This window comes from Chiloscyllium plagiosum, unplaced genomic scaffold (genome assembly GCF_037043375.1).
Source record: "Chiloscyllium plagiosum isolate Xiang-an unplaced genomic scaffold, Cpla_swu_hap1 HiC_scaffold_46, whole genome shotgun sequence".
In the NCBI taxonomy this organism is placed as follows: domain Eukaryota; kingdom Metazoa; phylum Chordata; class Chondrichthyes; order Orectolobiformes; family Hemiscylliidae; genus Chiloscyllium; species Chiloscyllium plagiosum.
Genome location: NW_028270184.1, coordinates 2,959,939 through 2,975,752, shown reverse-complemented (window position 1 = coordinate 2,975,752; position 15,814 = coordinate 2,959,939). Strand labels below are relative to the sequence as shown.

Genomic DNA, 15,814 nt, shown 5'->3' with positions numbered 1-15,814 from the left:
ACCCCGTGCTGCCCCTGTCCTGGGAGTGTTTGATGGGGGACAGTGGAGAGGGAGCTTTACTCTGTATCTAACCCCGTGCTGTCCCTGTCCTGGGGGTGTTTAATGGGGGGGACAGTGTAGAGGGAGCTTTACTCTGTATCTAACCCCGTGCTGTCCCTGTCCCTGGGAGTGTTTGATAGGGGTCAGTGTAGAGGAAGCTTTACTCTGTATCTCCCCTCGCCATCTGGTTCCAGTTGATGTTAAATCAGTGAAGAATTATTGCAGCTGGTTTATTTCAGGAATTATACAAAGTAAATAAAACTTTTATATGGAAATTATGTGTTCGGCCAAAGTGCATAAATGGGAATGGGAACCACATTGCTTACATTGTCCATGTTCCGATTAGGCCTCAGGCTCAACAAGGGCTGAATATTTCCAACTTTGTTGTCTTGGAGACAGTTTTTGTCCACAATGTCTCGCCTCTTGTTAACCCTTAAACCCCCACACAGTCCCCTGAGAGAGTGCTGCACTGTCGGAGGGTCAGTGCTGAGGGAGTAGGCACTGTCTGAGGGTTCGTGCTGAGGGAGTGGGGACTGTTGTAGGGTCAGTGCTGAGGGAGTGGGCACTGTCGGAGGGTCAGTGCTGAGGGAGTGGGCACTGTCAGAGGGTCAGTGCTGAGGGAGTGGGCACTGTCGGAGGGTCAGTGCTGAGGGAGTGGGCACAGTCGGAGGGTCAGTGCTGAGGGAGTCCCACACTGTCAGAGGGTCAGTGCTGAGGGAGTGGTCTCTGTCGGAAGGTCAGTGCTGAGGGAGTGCCACACTGTCGGAGGGTCAGTGCTGATGGAGTGGGCACTGTCTGAGGTCAGTGCTGTGGGAGCGGGCACTGTCGGAGGGTCAGTGCTGATGGACTGGGCACTGTGGGAGGGTCAGTGCTGATGGAGTGGGCACTGTGGGAGGGTCAGTACTGAGGGAATGGGCACTGTCGGAGGGTCAGTGCTGAGGGAGCGGGCACTGTCGGAGGGTCAGTGCTGAGGGAGTGGGCACTGTCGGAGGGTCAGTGCTGAGGGAGTGCCACACTGTCGGAGGGTCAGTGCTGATGGAGTGGGCACTGTCTGAGGGTCAGTGCTGATGGTGCGGGCACTGTCGGAGGGTCAGTGCTGAGGGAGTGCCACACTGTCGGAGGGTCAGTGCTGATGGAGTGGGCACTGTCTGAGGGTCAGTGCTGATGGAGTGGGCACTGTGGGAGGGTCAGTACTGAGGGAGCGGGCACTGTCGGAGGGTCAGTGCTGAGGGAGCGGGCACTGTCGGAGGGTCAGTGCTGAGGGAGTGGGCACTGTCGGAGGGTCAGTGCTGAGGGAGCGGGCACTGTCGGAGGGTCAGTGCTGAGGGAGTGTGGCACTGTCGGAGGGTCAGTGCTGAGGGAGCGGGGACTGTTGTAGGGTCAGTGCTGAGGGAGCGGGCACTGTCGGAGGGTCAGTGCTGAGGGAGCGGGCACTGTCGGAGGGTCAGTGCTGAGGGAGTGGGCACTGTCGGAGGGTCTGTGCTGAGGGAGTGGGCACTGTCGGAGGGTCAGTGCTGAGGGAGTGGGCACTGTCGGAGGGTCAGTGCTGAGTGGGTGGGCACTGTCGGAGGGTCAGTGCTGAGGGAGTGGGCACTGTCGGAGGGTCAGTGCTGAGGGAGTGGGCACTGTCGGAGGGTCAGTGCTGAGGGAGTGTGGCACTGTCTGAGGTCAGTGCTGAGGGAGCGGGCACTGTCGGAGGGTCGGTGCTGAGGGAGCGGGCACTGTTGGAGGGTCAGTGCTGAGGGAGCGGGCACTGTCGGAGGGTCAGTGCTGAGGGAGTGGGCACTGTCGGAGGGTCAGTGCTGAGGGAGCGGGCACTGTCGGAGGGTCAGTGCTGAGGGAGTGGGCACTGTCGGAGGGTCAGTGCTGAGGGAGTGGGCACTGTCAGAGGGTCAGTGCTGAGGGAGTGGGCACTGTCGGAGGGTCAGTGCTGAGGGAGTGGGCACAGTCGGAGGGTCAGTGCTGAGGGAGTCCCACACTGTCGGAGGGTCAGTGCTGAGGGAGTGGTCTCTGTCGGAAGGTCAGTGCTGAGGGAGTGCCGCACTGTCGGAGGGTCAGTGCTGAGGGAGTGGGCACTGTCGGAGGGTCAGTGCTGAGGGAGTGCTGCACTGTCGGAGGGTCAGTGCTGAGGGAGTGGGCACTGTCGGAGGGTCAGTGCTGAGGGAGTGGGCACTGTGGGAGGGTCAGTACTGAGGGAGTGGGCACTGTCGGAGGGTCAGTGCTGAGGGAGTGGGCACTGTGGGAGGGTCAGTACTGAGGGAGTGGGCACTGTCGGAGGGTCAGTGCTGAGGGAGTGGGCACTGTCGGAGGGTCAGTGCTGAGGGAGTGGGCACTGTGGGAGGGTCAGTGCTGAGGGAGTGGGCACTGTCGGAGGGTCAGTGCTGAGGGAGTGGGCACTGTCGGAGGGTCAGTGCTGAGGGAGTGGGCACTGTCGGAGGGTCAGTGCTGAGGGAGTGGGCACTGTCGGAGGGTCAGTGCTGAGGGAGTGGGCACTGTCGGAGGGTCAGTGCTGAGGGAGTGGGCACTGTCGGAGGGTCAGTGCTGAGGGAGTGAGTCATGAATAGAGTTTGAGCAGAACCTTTCCTGGCGGTTGGTCCGTTGGACAGAAGCGTTGTGTCCTCATGAGGATGGAATGTGCTTTTGCTTGGAGCTGATGCTCAGTAACGTCTAACGCTGGGCTGGATTGTGGCTCTGATTCGGCCGTCAGCCTGTGAGGGCAGGCAGTTAGAGAGTGGGATAAGGTTAATGATGCTGCTGGATTTGTGCTAATCAAATCTCGGCGTGTACTAGATGTTGCGCCTGGTGTCTGGCACATGGCCCAGATTCTCTGGGCTGAGCTGTCGGTGATTCCCCACCCACAGCCCAGCAACATTACAGTGTTCACTCTCTCTCTCCGACTCCTCGAGGCAGCCTTTCTTGTTCAGGCCTCAGCCTGATTCACCTTCCGGAACCTCAGCCTCACACAGGTCGCTGTCTCAGTCCTTTCCTCGTTCGGCTGCTCAGGACACCCTCGGACATTCTGACATTCAGCCACTCCGTCCGGAGTTGCCCCTTGAGCTGGGGATTTCGCTCAGGCCCCATCAGAGGGCAGGTCCACTTCTGCTTTTGAAGAGGTTTAAGCAGGGGGCTGAATGGCCTCCTGCTGTTCCTGTGGGACAGGCTGGAGGAGGGGGGGCTGAATGGCCTACTGCTGTTCCTGGGGACAGGCTGGAGGAGGGGGGGCTGAATTGCCTCCTGCTGTTCCTATGTGACAGGCTGGAGGAGGGGGGCTGAATGGCCTCCTGCTGTTCCATTGGGACAGGCTTGAGGAGGTGAGCTGAATAGCCTCCTGCTATTCCTGTGGGACAGGATGGAGGAGGGGGGGCTGAATGGCCTCCTGCTGTTCATACCTGGTTTCCATCAGGTTGCTGTGTGTGGGATCTTGCTGTGCATGTCAAACTGGCTGCTGTGTTTATGGCAATACAGCAGTGAGCCCTGTTCAAGGTGACTTTCGAGACTGTTCGAAACATTGTCCTGAGCAGGTCAGAGGCTGGGAATCCTGCAGCGAGTAACTCCCCTCCTGACTCCCCCCCCAAAGCCTGTCCCACCATCTACAAGGCACAAGGCAGGAGGGTGAGGGGATACTCCCCACTTGCCCCTGGATGGGGGCAGCTCCAACAACACTCGAGAAGCTCGACACCATCCAGGGACAAAGCAGCCCCCGCTGGATTGGCCCCAGACCCACAAACACCCCCTCCCTCCCTCCCTCCCCCCACCGACGCTCAGTAGCAGCAGTGTGTACCAGCTACAAGATACACTGCAGAAACTCCCCAAAGACCCTCAGGCAGCACCTTCCAAACCCACGGCCACTTCCATCCAGAAGGACAAGGGGCAGCAGGTACATGGGAACCCCACCCCCTGCAAGTTCCCCTCCGAGCCCCTCACCATCCCGACTTGGAAATATCTCGCCGTCCCCTCAGTCTGGCTGGGTCAGAATCCTGGGATTCCCTCCCTAAGGGACACTGTGGGTCTACCCACAGCACATGGACTGCAGTGGGTCAGGAAGGCAGCTCACCCCCACCTTCCCAAGGGGGCAACTAGGGACGGGGGCAGTAAATCCTGGGCCCTGCCAAAAGGAAAACCATAGAGTCTGGGATTGCCCCACTCTGAGGAAACTCTGATGGGTTTATGGGCTCATGCTGTGCCCTCGATTTGCATATTTGGCCAGAGTCATCTCCTGTATGTTCCTCCAGGCAGGAATACCTCACACAGCTCCAGCCGACCTGACACTGGCGTCAGTTTTCCCAATTTTCCAAATGTGAGCCATCACTCCCCAAGGGAGCAGAGTCAGTGAATCTCCCCAGCACCAACTCAACACACTGACACTAAGATCCCAGGGGTAACTCCCCCTCACATGGACATCTCCCACCTCAAACACCAACAGCACTAACCTTCGACACTGTCCCCCTATCAAACACTCCCAGGGACAGGGACAGCACGGGGTTAGATACAGAGTAAAGCTCCCTCTACACTGTCCCCTATCAAACACTCCCAGGACAGGGACAGCATGGGGTTAGATACAGAGTAAAGCTCTCTCTACACTGTCCCCCATCAAACACCCCCAGGGACAGGGACAGCATGGGGTTAGATACAGAGTAAAGCTCCCTCTACACTGTCCCCCATCAAACACTCCCAGGACAGGGACAGCACGGGGTTAGATACAGAGTAAAGCTCCCTCTACACTGTCCCCCCATCAAACACTCCCAGGACAGGGACAGCACGGGGTTAGATACAGAGTAAAGCTCCCTCTACACTGTCCCCCCATCAAACACTCCCAGGGACAGGGACAGCACGGGGTTAGATACAGCGTAAAGCTCTCTCTACACTGTCCCCCATCAAACACTCCCAGGACAGGGACAGCACCGGGTTAGATACAGAGTAAAGCTCCCTCTACACTGTCCCTCCATCAAACACTCCCAGGACAGGGACAGCACGGGGTTAGGTACAGAGTAAAGCTCCCTCTACACTGTCCCCCATCAAACACTCCCAGGGACAGGGACAGCACGGGGTTAGATACAAGGTAAAGCTCCCTCTACACACAGGTACACTCTGTGTCACAGACTCAGGAAGTGGGATCTGGAGCAGACTCCCATCTCTCCACACGGTTTAGGGCTGGACGCTGTCTGAAAGTTGTGACGTCAAACATTACACTCCCTGAAAAATGCCTCATGAAAGAAAAATCGTTTATTTATTTGAAAACATCTTCCATCGGCTTTAGTATCGGGCTCCATATCATCAACATGGTTTGCTACATTCAGGACAGCGCCTGGGGGGCTGGGGTATATCGGGGAGAGACCCCAACGCGAGGGTCTCACTCACACACTCACTAACGTCTGGTTATACACAGCTCAACCTCACATTCCACCAACCGCACGCCGAACTGCAGGTCGAACACAGACTGACAGGGAGCACAGAGGGCTGGAGGGATGTGATCACATCAGGAAAAGGAACTGTCTCCCCCCCTGCCCTCAGCACTGACCCTCCGACAGTGCCCACTCCCTCAGCACTGACCCTCCGACAGTGCCCACTCCCTCAGCACTGACCCTCCGATGGTGCCCACTCCCTCAGCACTGACCCTCCGACAGTGCCCCCTCCCTCAGCATTGACCGTCCGACAGTGCCCACTCCCTCAGCACTGACCCTCCAACAGTGCCCACTCCCTCAGCACTGACCATCCGGCAGTGCCCACTCCCTCAGCACTGACCATCCGGCAGTGCCCACTCCCTCAGCGCTGGCCCTCCGACAGTGCTCACTCCCTCAGCGCTGACCCTCCAACTGTGCCCACTCCCTCAGCGCTGACCCTCCGACAATGCCCACTCCCTCAGCACTGACCCTCCAACAGTGCCCACTCCCTCAGCGCTGACCCTCCAACAGTGCCCACTCCCTCAGCACTGACCATCCGACAGTGCACACTCCCTCAGCACTGACCCTCAGACAGTGCCCACTCCCTCAGCACTGACCATCCAACAGTGCCCACTCCCTCAGCACTGACCCTCCGACAGTGCCCACTCCCTCAGCACTGACCCTCCAACAGTGCCCACTCCCTCAGCACTGACCATCCGGCAGTGCCCACTCCCTCAGCACTGACCATCCGGCAGTGCCCACTCCCTCAGCGCTGGCCCTCCGACAGTGCTCACTCCCTCAGCGCTGACCCTCCAACAGTGCCCACTCCCTCAGCGCTGACCCTCCGACAATGCCCACTCCCTCAGCACTGACCCTCCAACAGTGCCCACTCCCTCAGCGCTGACCCTCCAACAGTGCCCACTCCCTCAGCACTGACCATCCGACAGTGCACACTCCCTCAGCACTGACCCTCAGACAGTGCCCACTCCCTCAGCACTGACCATCCAACAGTGCCCACTCCCTCAGCACTGAGCCTCCGACAGTGTCCACTCCCTCAGCGCTGACCCTCCGACAGTGCCCACTCCCTCAGCACTGATCCTCCGACAGTGCCCACACCCTCAGCACTGACCCTCTGACAGTGCCCACTCCCTCAGCACTGACCCTCTGACAGTGCCCACTCCCTCAGCGCTGACTCTCCGACATCACCCACTCCCTCAGCACTGACCCTCCGACATCACCCACTCCCTCAGCACTGACCCTCCGACAGCGCCCACTCCCTCAGCACTGACCCTCCGACAGCGCCCACTCCCTCAGCACTGACCCTCTGACAGTGCCCACTCCCTCAGCACTGACACTCTGACAGTGCGGCACTCCCTCAGTGTTCAGGGATGATGGAGCCAGTCAGAAGGGAGTCTGGTGGTCCCCCTGGGGTTTGAAGCAATGGATTATGGGATAGTAAAGTGGGTTGGCTGTGGGATCTCAAACATGACTGTGTGAGGAGTCAGCCCTCAGCTGTATCTGTCAGCCTCTGGATCAGGTTGAAGTGGGGTTACCCCGAACCTCTTCCCGGTCAGAGAGATGTGAGCATTTATTTTCCATCCCTTATTACCCCAAGGGCATAAAATGAGTCTGCTACATGTGGGATTGGAGTCACGTGTAGGGCAGACCTGGTAAGGATGGCAGAGCTCCTTCCCTGAAGGAAATCGGGTCACAGATGGGCTCCGGAAAAGTTTCATGGCCATCACCGGGCTGATAGGCCCAGGTTTCTATTGAATTCACAGTCCACCCTGTGTCCTGGCCGGACACACACCAAAAATTCCCCAGAAATCAGCCTGGGTTTCCGGATTCCGTCGCCAGTGACATCATCACTTCACCACCACCTTGCCATCTTCGTTTCATTCCCAATCCTTCACATATTCTCATACCATTCCCGATCCTATTACCTCTTCCCACCCTCTTCGCTACTCCATTCCCAATCCTATACCCATTCCCAATCCCAATGCTATACCTATTCCCAATCCCACTCCCAATCTTGTACCCCTTCTCAATCTCATTCCCAATTACATTCCCATCCTGTCCCCATTCCCAACCCTATACCCATTCCCAATTCAAATTCCAATTTTATTCCCAAAGCTATTCCCAATCCTACACTCATTCTCACCCATTCCCAACCCTGTACCCATTCCTGATCCTATACCCACTCCCACCCCATTCCCAATCCTGTTCCCAATCCCACATCATTCTCACTTCCATTCCCAATCCTACTCCCATCCCCACCACCCTCCTCCCCTGCACCTTGTTGACCCTGGACCTGACATGGCCGAAATGTCGGACTGAGACCCCACCATATCGATGGGTTAGACGGTCAGAGGGAGGCCGAAGGGGAGATGTTGAGGGTGGTGAGGTGGGTGCTGATCGGAGGGGGCTGGGAGTGAGTGGTCACGTGGGTTACACAGCGCAGATTGGCCACTGGGCATCGTAACGCCCCAAACAATTCAGGCAAGTCCCAGGGCCAATGGCCATCAGTTCACCAGGCCCGTAAACAATCAATTAAAAACAGAGAAATCCCAAGAGAAGGAAGCAGTGTCGGCTGAAGAAGAGAACGGTAGCTTCGGTCTTCTGGGACCGCCATCACCTTGTCCCGATGTGAGGCCAGCAGTGGGCAGAATCGACTGGAGATGGAAAGATCACAGGGAGTGGGTTAGAGAGAAGGTTTCAGCTTGGAGTAAATCACCCACCCAGTTCCCCAGGCTCCACGACTCAAACACCTCACCGTCAAACACACACAGACACACACACACACAGACACAGACACACACACACACAGATACACACACAGACATGCACACAGACACACACGCAGACACACACATAGAGACAGACACACGCACACAGAGACAGACACACACACACACAGACAGACACACACACAGACACACACACCGACACACACAGACACACACACACCGACACACATGCAGACACACACGCAGAGACAGACACATACACAGACACACACACAGACACACACACAGACAAACACACACAGACACACACACACCGACACACACACAGACACACACGCAGACACACGCACAGACACACACACAGAGACAGACAGACACACACAGACACACACACAGACAGACACACAGAGACAGACACACACACAAAGACACACACGCACACAGACACACACACACACACACACAGAGACGCGCACACACACAGACACACGCACAAACAGACACACACACACAGACATGCGCAGACACAGACACACACAGACGCGCACAGACACGCGCGCACACAGACACACACACACACAGACACGCACACACAGACACGCACACACACAGACAGACACACAGACACACACGCAGACACACACACAGACACACGCACACAGAGACAAACACACACAGACACACACACAGACAGACACACACACAGACACACGCACAGACACACACACAGAGACACACAGACACACGCACAGACACACACACAGACAGACACACACGCAGACACATGCACAGACACACACAGAGACAGACACACAGACACACACAGAGACAGACACACACAGAGACAGACACACACACACAGACAGACACACACACACAGACAGATGTACACACACAGACACACGCACAGACACACACACACATACACACACACACAGAGACGCGCACACACACAGACACACGCACAGACACACGCACAGATAGACACACACAGACACACATAGACACGCGCACACACAGACACACACACAGACACGCGCACACACACAGACAGACACACACACACGCAGACAGACACGCACACAGACACACACACAGACATGCACACACACAAACACACACACAGACATATGCACACAGACACACACACAGACACATACACACAGACACAGAAACACACACACACGCAGACACAGACACGCACACACACAGACACGCGCACACACAGACACATACACACAGACACACATACAGACACGCACACACACACACAGACACGCGCACAGACACGAGCACGCACAGACATGAGCACACACAGACACACACAGACACGCACACATGCGGACACACATACAGACACACGCACAGACACGGGCACAGACACGCGCACACACAGACACGCGCACACACACACAGACACGCGCACACAGACACACACGCAGACACGCACACACACGCACACACAGACATGCACACACACAGACACACACGCAGACATGCACATACACAGACACGCACACAGATGCACACACAGACACGCACACACAGACGTACACACACAAACAGACACGTACACACAAACACACACAGACATGCACACACAGACACGCACACACAGACACGCACCACGCATGCACACAGATACACGCACACAGAGACACACAGACATGCACACACGCACATAAACAGACATGCACACACATGCACACAGACACACAGAGACATGCACACGCATGCACACAGACACACACACATGCACATGCATGCACACACAGACGCGCACACACACAGACACGCGCACACACAGATGCACACACGCACACACTTGCACACAGGCACGCACACACACAGACGCACACGCTTGCACACGCGCACAGACACACACACGTGCACACGGACACAACCTCACACACAGACAGATACATGCACAGACACACACACACACACACACACGGACACAACCACACACACATGCACAGACACACACACACAGGCACAGACACACACACAGACGGACACAACCACACATACACACAGACACGCACATACAATGCACAGGCACACACACAGACACGCACACGAATGCACACAGACACGCACACACATTCACGCAAACACACACGAACGCACACAGACATGCACACACACAGACACACACATGCATTCACACAGACACGCACACACACAGATGCACACACACGCACACAGACATGCACATGCATGCACACATACACACAGATACACACAGACATGCACACACAGATGCACACATGCGCACAGACACACACACGCACACAGACACACACACAGACACACACACGCACGCACACACACGGATACACAGACACACACATGCACAGACATACACACACAGACACACGCACATGCACACACAGACACACACTACGCATGCACACAGACATGCACACACGCACAGATGCACACAGGCGCACACACACACAAGCAGACAGACACGCACACACTCACACGCACACACGGACACACACAGGCACACGCACTGACACACACACACACGCACAGACACACACACACACGGACAGACACACATACACAGACACACATGGACACAACCACACACAGACACACACACATGCACAGACACACACACGCACAGACACACACATACACAGAGACACACACAGATGCACACGGACAAAACCACACACACAGGCACGCACACATATGCCCAGACACGCACACGCATGCACACAGACACACACACACACACGAACGCACAGACACGCACACACACAGATGCACACACAGATGCACACACAGACATGCACACGCATGAACACAGACACACACACGCACACACACACAGACACGCGCACACAGACACACACACGCACACAGACATGCACACAGACACACACACACACGCACACAGATATGCACACAGATGTGCACACGCGCACAGACACACATGCACACGCACATAGACACACACGCACACACATAGACACACACATGCATGCGCACACATGCACACATGGACACACGCACAGACACGCACACACAGACATGCACTACGCATGCACACAGATGCACGGACACACGCCGACAAACATGCACACACACGCGCACACACCGGCACACGCCCAGACACACACACGCACAGACATACACATGCACAGGCACACATACAAGGCACACATGGACACAACCACACACACAGACAAACTCACACATGCACAGACACACACATGCACAGACACACACACGCACAGACATACACATGCACAGGCACACACATACACAGACACACACACGGACAAAACCACACACAGACACGCACACTCATGCACAGACCCGCACATAGACACGCACACGCATGCACGCAGACACACACATGCACATGAATGCACAGACACGTACACATACAGACACACACACAGACATGCATACACATATGCACACACAGACATGCACACGCATGCACACAGACACACACGCACACACACACAGACACGCACGCAGACACACACATGCATGCACAGACACACACACACGCAGTTGCACACACACGCACACACATGCACACAGACACGCACACACATATGCACACACAGACATGCACACGCATGCACACAGACACACACAGACACACACGCATGCACACAGACACGCACACACATACGCACACACAGACATGCACAGGCATGCACACAGACACACGCACACAGACACGCACATACACAGACAAGCACACACATGCACACACACACATACACAGACACGCACACACGCACACCCACAGACACGGATGCACACACACGCACACAGACACGCACAGACGCACATGCATGCACAAACGCGCACAGACACACACACCCACACACACACACACGTACGCACACACAGGCGCACTCACGGACACACACAGACACACGCACAGACACACACACAGACACGCACACACGTACAGATGCACATAGACATGCACATGCTTGCACACAAAACACACACACAGACACGCTCACGCATGCACACAGATACACACACACAGACACGCACATGCATGCACACAGACAAACACACGCACGTGCATGCACACACACAGACACGCACACACAGACACACATGCATGCACACAGATACACGCGCACACAAACACACAGACACACACACAGACAAGCACACACACAGACACGCACACTCATGCACAGACCCGCACATAGACACGCACACGCATGCACGCAGACACACACATGCACACGAATGCACAGACACGTACACATACAGACACACACACAGACATGCACACACATATGCACACACAGACATGCACACAGACACACACGCACACACACACAGACACGCACGCAGACACACACATGCATGCACAGACACACACACGCAGTTGCATACACACGCACACACATGCACACAGGCATGCACACACAGACATGCACACGCATGCACACAGACACACACAGACACACACACGCATGCACACAGACACGCACACACATACGCACACACAGACATGCACAGGCATGCACACAGACACACGCACACAGACACGCACATACACAGACAAGCACACACATGCACACACACACATACACAGACACGCACACACGCACACCCACAGACACGGATGCACACACACGCACACAGACACGCACAGACGCACATGCATGCACAAACGCGCACAGACACACACACCCACACACACACACACGTACGCACACACAGGCGCACTCACGGACACACACAGACACACGCACAGACACACACACAGACACGCACACACGTACAGATGCACATAGACACGCACATGCTTGCACACAAAACACACACACAGACACGCTTACGCATGCACACAGATACACACACACAGACACGCACATGCATGCACACAGACAAACACACACACGTGCATGCACACACACAGACACACACACACAGACACACATGCATGCACACAGATACACGTGCACACAAACACACAGACACACACACAGACAAGCACACACACAGACACGCACCACGCATGCACACAGATACACGCGCACACACACACAGATATGCACACACATACGCACATAGACACGCACACGCTTGCATACAGTACACACACAGACACGCATACACATGCACACAGACACACACGCGCACATGCATGCACACACACAGACGTGCACACAGACAGGCACACATACAGACGCACACGCATGTATACAGACACATACACAGACACACACGCACGCACACAGACACGCGCGCACACAGACACACACGCACCGACGCACACACACAGATGCACATGGATGCACTCATGAGTGCAGACACGCACACACAAACGCGCACACACAGACACGCACACACACACGTACAGACACACACGCCCAGACACACATGCACAGACACACACATACACAGACACACACAGATGGACACACACACAGACGCACACGGACACAACCACACACACACAGACACGCACACACATGCACAAACACATACACAGACACGCATGCACACAGATACACCACGCACACGAACGCACGCAGACACGCACACACACACGCACGCAGACACGCACACACACAGACACGCACATGCATGCACACAGACACACACAGATGCACACACACGCATGCTCACGTATGCACACAGACACACACATGCACGCACACGGACACAGATGCATACGCACACAGACACGCGCACTCACGCACACAGACACGCACACACACACAGACACACACACGGATACACACGGAAACACGCACAGACACACACACGCACAAACATACACACACATAGACACACACACGCACAGACACACGCACAGACACACACACACAGGCGCACACGGACACAACCACACACATACAGACACACACACGCACAGACACAGACACATACACGCACAGACACAACCACACAGACACACACGGACACACGCACGCACAGGCACACACAGACACACATGGACACAACCACACACACAGACACACACATGCACACAGACACACACGGACACAACCACACACACACACACACACACAGATGCACACGGACACCACACACACAAACACACACACACACACACAGACGCACACGGACACAACTACACACACACACAGCCACACACATGCACAGACACACATGGACACGATCACACACACACAGACACGCACATGCATGCACTCACACAGACGCGCACAGAGACACGCACACAGATGCACACGCATGCATACAGACACATACGCACACACACGCATGCACACAGACACGCGCACACACAGACACACACACGCACACAGACATGCACACGCATGCACACATATATGCACACAAACAAGCACATACGCACACACTCACACACACAGACGCACACACAATCACACACACGCACACAGACACGCACAGACGCACACACACAGACGCAGACACATGCACTCACGAGTACAGATACACACGCACACACACAGACACGCACACAGACACATGCACACACACAAGCACAGACACACATGCACAGACACACACATACACAGACACTCACACACACACAGATGGACACACACACAGACGCACATGGACACTACACAAACACAGACATGCACACACATGCACAGACACACACATGCATGCACACAGACACACACAGACGCACACACGCACACGCATGCACACAGACACACAGACATGCACATGCATGCACACAGACACACACACGCACACATACGCACACACACACATGTACAAAGAAACGCACACCCACACACACAGATGCACACACAGGCACGCACACACATGCACACACACAGACGCACACGCACGCACATACGCACACAGACACACACACGGATACACGCAGAAACACGCACAGACACACACACACACAAACGTACACACACAGACACACACATGCACAGACACACACGCACAGACACACACGGACACAACCACAAACACACACACCTACATACACTCACACAGAGACACACTCGGACACAACCACACACACACAGACACAGACACACACACGCAGAGACAGACACACACAGACACACACACACACACACGGACACAACCACAAACACACTCACACACAGTCCCAGACACACACACACACAGACAGATACAGGAATGTGGGAGCGACCCAGACGGTCTGGGATCAGTTACATTGGCTGGAGGATCATTCCCAGCCTCAGGACTCCCAGGAGAACCCCCCCAGCACCACCCCCACGTTTTGTCCAATACCGGCATTGGGATCCTTGATACCTCCCCCGCCACCACAACAACCCAACAGAGCAACAGGATCAGGGTTTAATGAAACAGGGAAAAGGTGACAGAGATAGGGAGGGGGTGTAGGGGCTGGAGGGGGTGACAGAGATAGGGAGGGGGTGTAGGGGCTGGAGGGGGTTACAGAGATAGGGAGGGGGTGTAGGGGCTGGAGGGGGTTACAGAGATAGGGAGGGGGTGTAGGGGCAGGAGGGGGTTACAGAGATAGGGAGGGGTGTAGGGGCTGGAGGGGGTTACAGAGATAGGGAGGGGGTGTAGGGGCCGGAGGGGGCTACAGGGATAGGGAGGGGGTGTAGGGGCTGGAGGGGGTTACAGGGATAGGGAGGGGGTGTAGGGGCTGGAGGGGGTTACAGAGATAGGGAG

The 15,814-nt window shown here is 55.9% G+C and overlaps 1 protein-coding gene across 1 annotated transcript in view; it reads right to left on the bottom strand.

The window, feature by feature from the left end:
- Nucleotides 1-5,240: 5,240 nt before the first annotated feature.
- The window catches only part of LOC122545224 (uncharacterized), a 64,330-nt gene continuing 53,756 nt past the window's right edge, over nt 5,241-15,814 (bottom strand). The window contains exon 5 of the mRNA XM_087983589.1: nt 5,241-8,092. Within this exon, the coding sequence (XP_087839715.1) occupies nt 7,967-8,092 (126 nt within the window). The 3' untranslated portion in view covers nt 5,241-7,966. The remainder of the gene's footprint in view (nt 8,093-15,814) is intronic.